Source organism: Narcine bancroftii, chromosome 6 (genome assembly GCF_036971445.1).
Source record: "Narcine bancroftii isolate sNarBan1 chromosome 6, sNarBan1.hap1, whole genome shotgun sequence".
Classification (NCBI taxonomy): domain Eukaryota; kingdom Metazoa; phylum Chordata; class Chondrichthyes; order Torpediniformes; family Narcinidae; genus Narcine; species Narcine bancroftii.
In genome coordinates, this window is record NC_091474.1 from 226,769,529 (window position 1) to 226,782,758 (window position 13,230).

The 13,230-nt window shown below is 39.7% G+C and overlaps 1 protein-coding gene and 1 long non-coding RNA gene across 6 annotated transcripts in view; both read right to left on the reverse strand.

Moving 5' to 3' along the window:
• slc22a16 (solute carrier family 22 member 16) overlaps positions 1 to 829 on the reverse strand; it is an 85,973-nt gene extending 85,144 nt beyond the window's left edge. For 3 of the 5 annotated variants that reach the window (XM_069887596.1, XM_069887600.1, XM_069887597.1), the window contains exons 1-2: positions 533 to 828; positions 21 to 100 (exon numbers count right to left, since the gene is read on the reverse strand). In XM_069887596.1, the coding sequence (XP_069743697.1) occupies positions 21 to 100; positions 533 to 547 (95 nt within the window). In that variant the 5' untranslated portion in view covers positions 548 to 828. Of the gene's footprint in view, positions 1 to 20; positions 101 to 532 lie in introns of all 5 variants that reach the window. The other 2 variants (XM_069887599.1, XM_069887598.1) reach the window with 1 other exon arrangement.
• Positions 830 to 5,823: 4,994 nt separating this feature from the next.
• The window catches only part of LOC138737097 (uncharacterized), a 77,529-nt gene continuing 70,122 nt past the window's right edge, over positions 5,824 to 13,230 (reverse strand). The window contains exon 2 of the long non-coding RNA XR_011340766.1: positions 5,824 to 6,012. This is a non-coding gene — a long non-coding RNA (uncharacterized lncRNA). The remainder of the gene's footprint in view (positions 6,013 to 13,230) is intronic.

Genomic DNA, 13,230 nt, shown 5'->3' on the forward strand with positions numbered 1-13,230 from the left:
AAAATGGTACTAATGTTTACCTTCCAAAGTGGCCAAGTTTGTCAAAGAGTTTTTCCAGGGTCTGTGGTGCCATGGATATTAGTGGTACTTGCTGTCCTGCCTTTCCAGAAAGAGTGAGAATTTAAAAGGACGAATGGTAATGAGAGACTTGGCAAGGGAACAGCATAAGGAGATAAATAGGGAATAGAGCAATTTTGACTCCTCCCACAATCCAGTGCAGACAAAATAGCATTGCGCATACAAGAGAAATAAATTAAAGCATAAGATTGTTAAAAAAAATAATGTTACTGTCAATGTATTGTCCCTACAATCTTACTTATGCTTAAATATGCATCCATTCACCAACATCGCCCCTCCCTTTCCATCCCACACCACCCCTTCAATCCAATCCCATCACCTCCCGCCCGCAGGTAACCTTGCTTATTCTCACTTCGGATCAAAATTCATAGAACACTACTCAAAGCCTACTGAGTGCAAAACAATGTCACATCAAACACATTATTTCTTTGTTTCCCCCATCAGTTTTACTTACCCTACATTTTATCATCGGTACTTGAGGGTCCCGTCACATTTTGAACTTATGAACCTGATCTGAAAGCTGCATGACACAGTCATTGGAAAAAGTGTTACTTGAATTTTCATTGTTTTAGCACAGTACTGTAGGGGCACGACAGTTCTGTTCCAACAGCAGCTTCTTGTTATATTTAAAGCTGTTCTTATTCAATTATGTCTGTTACTCCACAGAGGCTGCTGTATGGTAACTTGTGTCCCCCAACATAAACCAACGATTACATTCTTTACAATCACATTTTATTTTTTTTTTACTTTGAACTCTTAACCAACTGTCTTGACTTGTACATGACATTTAGATCTCTGTACATATTTGATTTGGCAGTCTAAAAGGACAGCACATGACCTGTTTTTTTTTTACCCTGGTCGAAGCGTTTTGCTTCATACCAGAGACTAGTGCCATTTTCAATCTTGTGATGTGTGACAAAATAAAACGAATTAATGCAGCCTTCCTTTCCTGAATTTATAAAGACTTAAACTGCAACAGATTAGAAAATAATCTCTGCATGCCTTCTGTTGCACTGTTCTCCCTTGTAGATATTTTGGAGTATTTTCATTCTAGTTTACTTCCTGTCAGGTAAAATTTAACGACTAACACATAACTGATTGCTGAGATTCACATCTCCAGAATGCATCTATAATGCATCACCAAGGTTCTCTAGATCAACCCTGCCTGAATATGGATATCACATTCTAAACTCATTTAAGTTCTATACATATTACAAAGCAGCCTTTAATTCCTCATGAATGCACACACCTTCGGAGAACTATTCACTCATGGACCATTTACACAAGGCAGCAGAGAAGTTCCTGCCCAAGAGTAACACTCCATACAATGGTTAGGGTAGTCTGTTCATAAAAATTAAGCTATATTTTTCCTCAAAGGATAAAATACTACCATTTGCAACACAGTTCACTTGGACTTCTTTAACAACATAGATACACAAGTACAGGATCACTTCCATGATATATTGACACTACACAGATTCAACTTATTCAGTAAAATAGAAAGAAAGTATAATGTAGCATATGAAGCTTTTTTAAAATAAAATTATTGTCCTTAGCTGTATCATTTAATCTACTGGTTAGCTTTGTAACAAAGCCCACACAGTATGCAATATTTCAAAACCAACGTTTATGACAAATCTCTAATGTCTTTTAAAATAGTCTATCTATTTTGATTGAATTAGCATTTTTTAGAAAATTATAAATTGTTTAGACCTATTTAAAAAAAGCTGATTGACTTCGCTTTGTTTCCTGCCTCTGAACACCAAACTTTTAATGAGGAATAAATATGACTAAAAATATCATAGAAGATTGTAGAAAAGTGTCAAGGTGCAAGATATAACCAATATATTAATAAAAGAAAAATGTGGTAAATTAAGAAAAGTAGGGAAATAACGAGGAAATATAAAATGATGGAACTTGTCAGGCACATCATTGGAAATGAGATACACTAAATGCAGCTTCAGTATTCAAATTCATATTTCTGCACCAAGCTTTCTCCAAAGAGTTTCAAAAATCGGGGGCAGATTATTGCAAAAATCGGGATGCAACGGGCTCAAAGATAAAGCTAAGATGATGTCCTGTTGGTAAATTCCCACTTGTAACAGATTCAGCCATTTGACTGGAAAACTGCATTTTAAGTGAAAGCCTTTGTTTGGGAAACAAGTGATTCGGTCATTCGCCACTTGCCAGAGAAAAGCTTTTGATTTTTTTTAAAAAATGCTGACTGACATTTATTCCTTCTCGTATCTGATCTATTTGAAGAACGTTGTTAACACTGATGTAAACATTTCAGGATTTTCCATTGTTTTCTCATTTTAAATGGTTTGGCTTGTTTTTTCAGATAACTAAAGCCTTTGTTCTGGAACCTAAAAATACTGTTCCCTGCATTGAGCAACAGTGACAAAAGCCTCTGCCATTTTATGCTGCTCTGTGTTCTGATGATTGGATCAGTAATTATTACATCTAAACTGGTTTACATACTGGAAAATTAAGACATTTAATTAGAAGGATATTGCCAGCATTCATTTTACCTAGCAAGAAATTAATTCAAAGACCCACGGCTTACAGTCTGCTCATGTCATCATTAGAACACTGCAGAAAACGGTAGAGAAGCAATAGAAAAGCCACATTTCACAGAGGCAGGAGGAGAGGTGTCTACAAATGAGGCCCGAGCTAGAAAATATCTGTATTTGCCACATCTATGCACTGAAACATGCAGGCAAGCATGGGAAGAAATACGGAGTGATTGAATGTTATCCCTAGAAATAAACAAAACACTGATGTTTCCAAAATTACAATAGGAAGGAGAGGAAAAAAAACCACCAGACCGCGGGTACAATTCAGGAAGGATCGAGAGGGAACTCACATAGTACGAGCATCATATATCTTCTCCCTAGAATCACAGAAGCCCATGACACCATCAGCTAGCTTGTGGGTTCTACATATCATTATAATAATTTCTATTATATTTCATCCGTGTTTTGAAACAGAATCTTAAAATAAAAAGGCCACAAGATAATCAGCAAACATGTGAACAAATATAGAAGATTCAGATCACAACTTGTCTGCATCCAATTCCACTACCATTATTCCAAAGAGAAATCAATATGCCAACTCGTTATCATAGAGCACCCACCATAAACATCAGCACAGGAAGGCTGAAGATCATTACCAACATCTACAAAAGGTAAACATTTACACCTCACTACAGTTACTCAACTGTACCAGGAGGAAATATATGAAAAGCACTCTTTTGGTTCACAGTTGAAGACGATTAGCTACCATATTGCAGAAGTCGCAGTACAGTGTCATTATCTATTTGTCAAAAATTCTTGGCAGCTTAAGATGTTAGAAGTAGGCAAAACAGACCTAAACCATGCAGTGGAGCAAACCATGCAGGAACTGCACACTGACATGCATAGTGCACTGGCCTTTTGCTTTACTGGAACAACTCACCATTGAGCTAATATACATCATTTTGTTAAGTTTGCAATCTAAGCTGTTTTAACAGCCTTAGTGAGGGATTGCAGACTACATCAATACATGCTTCTAGGACATCAGAGATACAGTGCAAATTGCTCTGATTGTGGCTGTTGTCGACACCAGGGAACTGCTCCCAAAAAATTCTGTGTGCAGGGAGAGCAAAACGATAGGCAATACCTGTATTTGCTTTCCCAATGGGTCTTTTTTTTTTACATTGTCAAGTCATGAAGCCTTCGACAATCAGCAGGGCATCATTTTAACATTTAAGAAGACTGTAGCCGAGACTGCATTGAGTGACCTCTGTGTGGTGATTTAAGCAGAAGCCATTGGATGTGATCTTTATATGGTATAGGCATCGAACATCTGATTATATTATTATTATTACTCAGTGGCATTCTAGCTTCCATCAATCCTAGGAGTGTCTTACCAAACTGATCAGGATGGCAGTCCTTCCTCTACAGGCTGTGTCACTAATGGGGTTGCAGGAAGATCTCAGCCATCAATTCATGCAATTGTTAGAGAGCAGTTCTAAGACATATGAAGTGTCACAATTAGAAACTGTAGACACGTTATTTCAAAACAACTTTAAATGTTTAATAGTTTATGTCGTTTCATTATTCATTCAATAAATTGCTTTATTTGATTAATGTTACATCTGTTTCCAGAGGCTAGTCATTGACATTAGTATGAAAATGAGAAAAAATGTTTAATCCAAATGTCAGTTTTATTACATCTTGATCATTCATTTTCAATTGGGGGGGTTGGTGAGAAAGGGAAGGACAGCTTGAAGTGAACAATGAATGTTAAAGTTTGAACTAGTGTCTCACCATGGTGTCTCCCTGTCTCAGGATGTGCGAGGTCCTCTTCATCCTCTGCAAGAACACAGCCATTCCTCTTGTATGTCGAGATTAATGCTCTCCTAGATTGCAATGTTAGGCAGAGTCCACAAGGTATACTTTGTGTAGTGAATAAGATACAGCATCTCCAGAAGAATGCAAAACCAAAATCATTTTTCTTTAAAAAAAGATAGCTTATATGTGTGTGCCTAGTTATATCTGTAGTCAGTCTAGATTTACAGCAATTCAAAAATGTAATAGCTTCTCCCTTCTTTGGCTGAAATTTTGAATTGCACCAGCCAAATGAACTGGATTGCAAAACTATCCAAGATTGAGATCAAGGGATAAAGTAGAATGTTCGATAAAGAAAAAGCTTGCTTATGATGAACGCCACTAGATTTGACTGGCTATACCCATACTTGTGTTTGGGCACCACAAACCCTTAACAATCTTTTCTGGAGACCAACAACTTTATCGGTTTCTGCGTCACTTTACTGGATCACAAAGGGATATAATGACAGTGCAATGCCATTTACATTCTTCCACCTATCTTCAGGGAGGTTGTCTATCCACAATATTATTTGAGCCCTCGTGTCTGATTACGCATATTGAACTGCACCAAGTGGGAGGACAAAGAAAGGAATGATTCACATGCACGGCTAGAGTCAATGATTAGAACAATTGGCTGCAGGGTTATTTTTTTGAAATGCGTAAATTTTCAGGAGTTGACTGAGCTCCTGCCGATACTGACACTGCTCAATTTTATTCTGCCTGTCCAATAAGCATCCCTTTGCCCTGCTTAAATTACCTCAGGATCAAACTTCTTCCTTTCCCACCTTATCCTCAGTTTTTCTTTATTCAAAACAATTGCCATTGTCATCTGTCATGGGTTAGCATAATTGCTGAATTCAAGACCAATCTGGACTATGTTTTATTGAAAAAAATAATTATTCAAGTAACTCGATTAGTTCTAACTGGGACTTTGGTAACCATTCAGTGATGTATGAAATGTATCAGAAAATATGGCATTTAATACCTTTAAAATCATTGAAAGCTGAAATTTGCCATTTCTTTTCGCAGTTAAAATATATGCATAACAACACTGATATTGCCTCCTACCACCCATATGGGAGAGATTCATTTTGTGCTTCTTTGAAGATAGAGCATAATTCTGCTTTTTTAAAATTTTCAGTTAAAGGTTGTAGATAAATCTAAAACATAATGAATGAGGTAAAGGGGCATGAGCAAGGTTACAACTTTAGCAGACATTTCAGAGTTTTTTTTGGGTCCTTTCAACACACTTTTTCTTTGAATTTTTTTGCAGCGATTAGGGAAGAATAACTTGGACAGTTTTTTTTTAACAGATAGAATACGTACTACAAATCAGACTCAAGGAAGATCAAAATATAAATCCAGTCACACCAACTGAACTCCACCTCTTTATTAAAAATTGCAGTACAAAAGCTAATTTTCCATGTGGAATATTCTACCAAGAGTCAACTGCATTTGAAAATAGGAGCTTCTTAAATCCACCAGGCAGAAGGTCTTGGAACCACCCAATAGATAATGAAATCTCCTGGTCCTTAGTCCTGAAGAAGGTAAACAAACTTTCCACCTGTAATCAGATGAAAGAGAACCGTTTCAAAATTCTTGACAGAAACCATTCTCCTATTTCTAGCTGAATAAAATCTCTTAAACATCATGGCCAGAGCCAAGATGTAAGGTTTGAAGGGGAGCCTCATCTTGTCTCATCTACACTGTTTTCCTACTGTAGCTGTGCCATTTGTGAATTTAGAACAGAGGAAGAGCAGAGTGTATTTAGCCTCTTGAGACGGTTTCTTTGCTCAAGTAGACCAAACTTCAATTCTTCACCTAACTTTATTTAAACTATTGCAGAGATGATGTTAAGTTCTACTTATAGCAATCAACAGCAAAAATTCAAATACAATTTTTTCCATAAAAAGATCTTTATGGCTTTCAAAATCATTCCGGGGAGTCCTGAACAATTTCAATCAGGTTTATAGTTTGTGAATAAGATGCAATTTCTTCTAATCAAGGTTTTAGTCTGACATTTCAATATTTCTGAGGAAAGGTCCCCATGTAAGGGACTACACTGCCAAACAGCACATTTTCTTCCAGTTACAGAATCTGCTCTGATGAACATCTACCCAATTCAAATATTGTGCAGGCAAAAGAGACTAAAAAAGGTAGTTATGCGTAAAAATATAATGATCTAGAAACTCAAGCACAAAGTTTTGTTTCTAGTATTCTGTAATGAAGCTTACTTTAACTGCTGTGAATATCGGTAATAGTTACATGCAGGCCACATCAGATATCCAGTCAGTTACATCTTGTTGTGATCCGCCCACCTGCAACTGACATAATTTCCACAACAGCTGTGCATAGGATTCCCTCTTCTGGAGAAATTAAACCAAGTCTCCCTTCTCCAATCACCACTTCAGCCTATCATCTGCCCACTTCCTAACTATTTTATTCTTAAATTTTCAGTCAGACCCTCTTCCTAGTCCTGATCCTGTACTCAGACTCTCATCCTGGCACATATGTTCAGTCAGACAACACTTACAGGGCCAATATCCTTGCAAAACCACATCCATCAACATCCCCTAATGCCAGTCTCAAACACTGCTCGCCAACCTGAATGCAGAATACAACCCTCACCTCTTTCCTCGAATCTCCAGACTGACCTGGGTGCATAGTTAGGCTTCAAGCACAACTGAACTTTGCAGCAGCACTCCATAACTGATGCAGGCATTTAGTGCATCGATGACTAGAACCTCTGGGCAAATGTTCTAGCATTATACTGCAACAACATTTAATTCCAAATATTTAGAAGAAATACTTATTCCTCAGCCGTTACTAAAATACATGTTGTAGAAATGTATTCTCAAATACTTGTCCTAAATGCACAATATAATGGCCACCTCACTGACAAAAGGCAAAGGAGGAAAAACCCAACACCCAACCCCAACCAACCAATTTTCCCCTGCAGCCGCTGCAACCGTGTCTGCCTGTCCCGCATCGGACTTGTCAGCCACAAACGAGCCTGCAGCTGACGTGGACTTTTACCCCCTCCATAAATCTTCGTCCGCGAAGCCAAGCCAAAGAATGCATTGTATTGCATTTCTGGAATCCATTTCTACAGATTTCAATGGAACTGCAATGATGTAAACATGCAGACATTATTGTACTGTCTGTTTAGCACAAGCATCAGTGAACAAATTTTTACTCCACAACCAGTGAATCATCCTATGTTGTTTGTGGGAGTTTATATATTACAACCATCACTACATTACAAAAGTATTTAAATGGATGCAGAACACTTGAGATGTCCTGAAATATGCTACAACAGTGCAAAATCATTTTTGTGATCTACATTGAAAAACATAAACACATATTGGATGTAATATATAGTTTTATCTCACATTAGTGCTAAAGATTCTATTATTTGCATTGCATTTCCTTTCCAAAATTAGATTTCAGTGAAGCTAACTCTCATAGTTAGCATGTGTGACTGAAAACAAATATGCATTCCGGTCTTTCAGTTAGGACATAAAATTAAGGCCTCATCTGCCCTCTCAGATGGACATTAAAAACCCTAGAGCTACCATCGTAGAGTTGTGTAGCACTGAGACAGGGGCACCAAAGCAAGGCGGTCAGCTTCCATGCCAACTATCTTGCTTCTGCATGCTAATCCATTTCTATGTCCTACTTTACCCTGCTCATTTAACCTCCTGTCCAGATGCCTCTTAACTGTTGTTACTGTTCTTGCCTCCCCCACCTCCTCTGGCAGCTTATTCCAGATACCAACTGCTGGCTCCTGGGAAAAATGTAACTCTCTGATTCCCTTCAAAATCTCTTCCTCCCTCCCTCCTTAAATCTATGCCGTCTTACCATGGAAAATAGGCATTAGCTATCCACCCTCTCAATGTCTCTCGTGAAGAATGTTCTCTCAATATGCCGACGAATATTTGTCCCACATCACTACATACACTGCATATTCAAAATTCTGATCATTTAAAATTTTGTTCGTAGCACCTTATTTTGCAAGGCAATAAAATCATTGCAAGTAAAATATTCCACATGCAGAATGCCTTAGATGGTTTTTAAAAATAGAATTAAATAACTTCATGGATATTTGTTAAAATGTAAGGCCACTATGATAAATTACTTCGTGAATATCAGATAAATGTCAAGCCATGGTGTGTCTCGTGCAAATTATTCCAGCATGCAGTGAAGAAAGCCTACCCTCTTGAAATTTGCAAAGGCTCAACATTCATCTTAGCTGTTTACCATTGTTCTTCCATCCAATTTTCCTTCTGACCTCAGGCAGAGTTCAGCCACAGCATGCAACAACCAGGGAATTATGGCACAACATTGAGGTCTCATATTTTCATTGGTAATATGCTTCTTCACTTTCTACATTTAAAACATTTGAACAGGCCATATAAGGGTATTAGAACTTTTATTTGTAAGTGACACCTAATTTAACCTTATTTCTCTTTTTGATCTCCATATTGTTTATTTTCTCACTTCTCTAATTCCTTTGTTTTGCAAACACATGCATTGTTTCATCATCGATATCTGTACCAGTCTTTCTATAAAGGGTTCACCTCTTACATTCAATTGGTGTTCTCTTGGTGTAATTTCAAAGACAAGTGCAAATAGTTTACTACAATTTATCACCTCGATAACCCGGAATGTTAGAGGGAGTCACATGATGGAAGTAGTGGCCGCTAGGGTAAAACCAGCCCTCTCCAGAAAAGAAGAAAAAGAAGTTAAGAAAAGGCAAAGTTCAATAAATACAAAATATAAGAAATAAAAGATAAAGCAGAGAAGGAAGATGGCACCTAAGAAGGAAAAAGTAAAAACAACGGGAAAAAAAGAAGAAAAGACACCGGAAAAGAAAGGAGAAGCCCTTACCTGCATGAAGGAATAGGGAGCCGTGGTGGTGAAAAGCGCCCAATCTCTGAGGTTGGTGTCAGCCCTGCGGAGTCGTGACCCCCACCGATTGGTGGACTGCAAACTGGTGTTTGGCTCTCTGAGACAAACAAAAGTGCGCAACTGCGCATGCGCAAGGAGTCGCACATGATCAGTGCACAATCTAAGATAAAGGAAAACACCGACGGGAGGGGGGCTCAGCCAAGGAGTGGGCAACCACAGAGCGACCAACTGAGGGATGCCAGACACCAGGGCTCTCAGCTGGAAGATGAGGAAAGCAGCAGGAGAGGGAGTGAAGTACCAAGTGAGAAAGAAATTCGACGGGGTGAACGGCAAGAGGAGCAGCAGCAGGAGGCTCGACAGATGAGCAGCTCAGAAGGAGAGGAGCAAGAGGCCAAGCAAGGAGAGACCCGATAAAGTGAGACAAGCTACTCATCAGAAAAATCAGAAGAGACACAGATACAAAGAAGAAAAGAAGAAGACACAAACACAGGTACAGACACAGAAGAGGAGGAAGAAGACCAAGATCTTCACAGAGAAATAGAAGGTAAAACAGATGGACAGAATATAGATAAAGCTTTTTTGAAGAACAAATGAGAGCATTAAAAGAATGGTTGTCATTAGAATTTAGTGCAATTAAAAGAAAAATGAAAAGAACAGAAGATAAAATGCAAAGATTAAAACTAGTCATGACAGAAATAGGGAAAAGAGTAGAAAATTTGGAAGAACGAGAAACGGCTGTAGAAATAGAAGTAAATGACTTAAGAGGAAAATTGGAAGAAAGTGATCAAAAATTAAAGAGACACAAGAGTTGTTAGCTCAGAAAATTGATATGTTGGAAAATTATAGTAGGCGAAACAACATAAAAATAGTGGGCCTGAAGGAGGGTGAAGAAGCCATAGACATGAAGGAATTTATAAAAGGATAGATCCCGAAAGACCTGGGAATGACAGAAATGCAGGAAGGAATGGAAATAGAAAGGGCACACAGAACACTAGCTCCGAAACCACAGATACATCAAAAACCAAGACCAATTTTAGTAAAATTTTTGAGATATACAACAAGAGAAAATATACTGGGGTGGGCAAGGAAAAAAAATAGAGAATACAATAAACCATTGGAATACAAGGGTCAAAAAATATTTTTTTTACCCAGACATAAGTTTTGAACTCTTAAAGAAGAGGAAGGAGTTTCATACAGCAAAATCGATCCTATGGAAAAAAGGTCATAAATTCATGTTAAGACATCCAGCTATGCTTAAAATATTTATCCCCGGGGAGCAAAACAGACTACTCTCGGATCCGGAGGAAGCACAAGCATTTGCAGAATGCCTGCAGGAGAGAAGGAGAGATGAAGAGATGTAATAAGAATGAAGAACGGTGATAAAATATATATAAAGATGTAAAAAGAATGTATATGTAAAGAACTAAAGAAGGGAAAGAAAAGGGAAGGAAGGAAGTAAGGGGGAAAAAAGGAGAACTTTGTTATATGTGTTAAAAAAGTGTTTTCTGGGGGGGTTGGGGGGAGAGAATAAACATCACTGCGAAATCAGTTGACGCTTGCAAGCAGGATCACAATCCAAATGGAAAGGGGAGTTATGGTTGCCTGGCAAGGGATAAGGGGCAACTCAGAGAGGGGGGGGGGTATTTGGAGTTAGGGTAACAGCCCCTAAGGCTAGAGCTGGATGAGGTTCCCACCCTGGATGAGACATATAAGGCAATCGAACAACTGAAAAGTGGCAAAGCAGCAGGTATGGATGGAATCCCCCCAGAAGTCTGGAAGGCTGGCGGCAAAACTCTGCATGCCAAACTGCATGAGTTTTTCAAGCTTTGTTGGGACCAAGGTAAACTGCCTCAGGATCTTCGTGATGCCACCATCATCACCCTGTACAAAAACAAAGGCGAGAAATCAGACTGCTCAAACTACAGGGGAATCACGTTGCTCTCCATTGCAGGCAAAATCTTCGCTAGGATTCTACTAAATAGAATAATACCTAGTGTCGCTGAGAATATTCTCCCAGAATCACAGTGCGGCTTTCGCGCAAACAGAGGAACCACTGACATGGTCTTTGCCCTCAGACAGCTCCAAGAAAAGTGCAGAGAACAAAACAAAGGACTCTACATCACCTTTGTTGACCTCACCAAAGCCTTCGACACCGTGAGCAGGAAAGGGCTTTGGCAAATACTAGAGCGCATCGGATGTCCCCCAAAGTTCCTCAACATGATTATCCAACTGCACGAAAACCAACAAGGTCGGGTCAGATACAGCAATGAGCTCTCTGAACCCTTCTCCATTAACAATGGCGTGAAGCAAGGCTGTGTTCTCGCACCAACCCTCTTTTCAATCTTCTTCAGCATGATGCTGAACCAAGCCATGAAAGACCCCAACAATGAAGACGCTGTTTACATCCGGTACCGCACGGATGGCAGTCTCTTCAATCTGAGGCGCCTGCAAGCTCACACCAAGACACAAGAGAAACTTGTCCGTGAACTACTCTTTGCAGATGATGCCGCTTTAGTTGCCCATTCAGAGCCAGCTCTTCAGCGCTTGACGTCCTGCTTTGCGGAAACTGCCAAAATGTTTGGCCTGGAAGTCAGCCTGAAGAAAACTGAGGTCCTCCATCAGCCAGCTCCCCACCATGACTACCAGCCCCCCCACATCTCCATCGGGCACACAAAACTCAAAACGGTCAACCAGTTTACCTATCTCGGCTGCACCATTTCATCAGATGCAAGGATCGACAATGAGATAGACAACAGACTCGCCAAGGCAAATAGCGCCTTTGGAAGACTACACAAAAGAGTCTGGAAAAACAACCAACTGAAAAACCTCACAAAGATAAGCGTATACAGAGCCGTTGTCATACCCACACTCCTGTTCGGCTCCGAATCATGGGTCCTCTACCGGCACCACCTACGGCTCCTAGAACGCTTCCACCAGCGTTGTCTCCGCTCCATCCTCAACATCCATTGGAGCGCTCACACCCCTAGCGTCGAGGTACTCGAGATGGCAGAGGTCGACAGCATCGAGTCCACGCTGCTGAAGATCCAGCTGCGCTGGATGGGTCACGTCTCCAGAATGGAGGACCATCGCCTTCCCAAGATCGTATTATATGGCGAGCTCTCCACTGGCCACCGTGACAGAGGTGCACCAAAGAAAAGGTACAAGGACTGCCTAAAGAAATCTCTTGGTGCCTGCCACATTGACCACCGCCAGTGGGCTGATAACGCCTCAAACCGTGCATCTTGGCGCCTCACAGTTTGGCGGGCAGCAGCCTCCTTTGAAGAAGACCGCAGAGCCCACCTCACTGACAAAAGGCAAAGGAGGAAAAACCCAACACCCAACCCCAACCAACCAATTTTCCCTTGCAACCGCTGCAATCGTGTCTGCCTGTCCCGCATCGGACTGGTCAGCCACAAACGAGCCTGCAGCTGACGTGGACTTTTTACCCCCTCCATAAATCTTCGTCCGCGAAGCCAAGCCAAAGAAGAAAATATTGGATGTGGGAATTGTTGGAATATTTTATGTTTTAAATGTGTTGTCATACATTGAGTTTAAAAAGGGAAAACTGAGAGATGAAAATGGGGAAAAGGGGGATGGTGGTGGTGAGGAAGCAGAAATGAGGTGTAAACAGGATATGAGATGGCCATGTTGAACTATATGACTATAAACATTAATGGAATACATAACCAAATTAAAAGGAAGAAGCTATTAAATTTACTGAAAAAAGGAAAAATAGATATAGCATTTGTGCAGGAAAAACATCTAACTGAAGTGGAACAAATTAAATTAAAGAGAGACTGGATAGGACACGTAGCGGCAGCATCAAATAATTCAAAAGCTAGAGGTATAGCCATATTCATTAATAAAAATG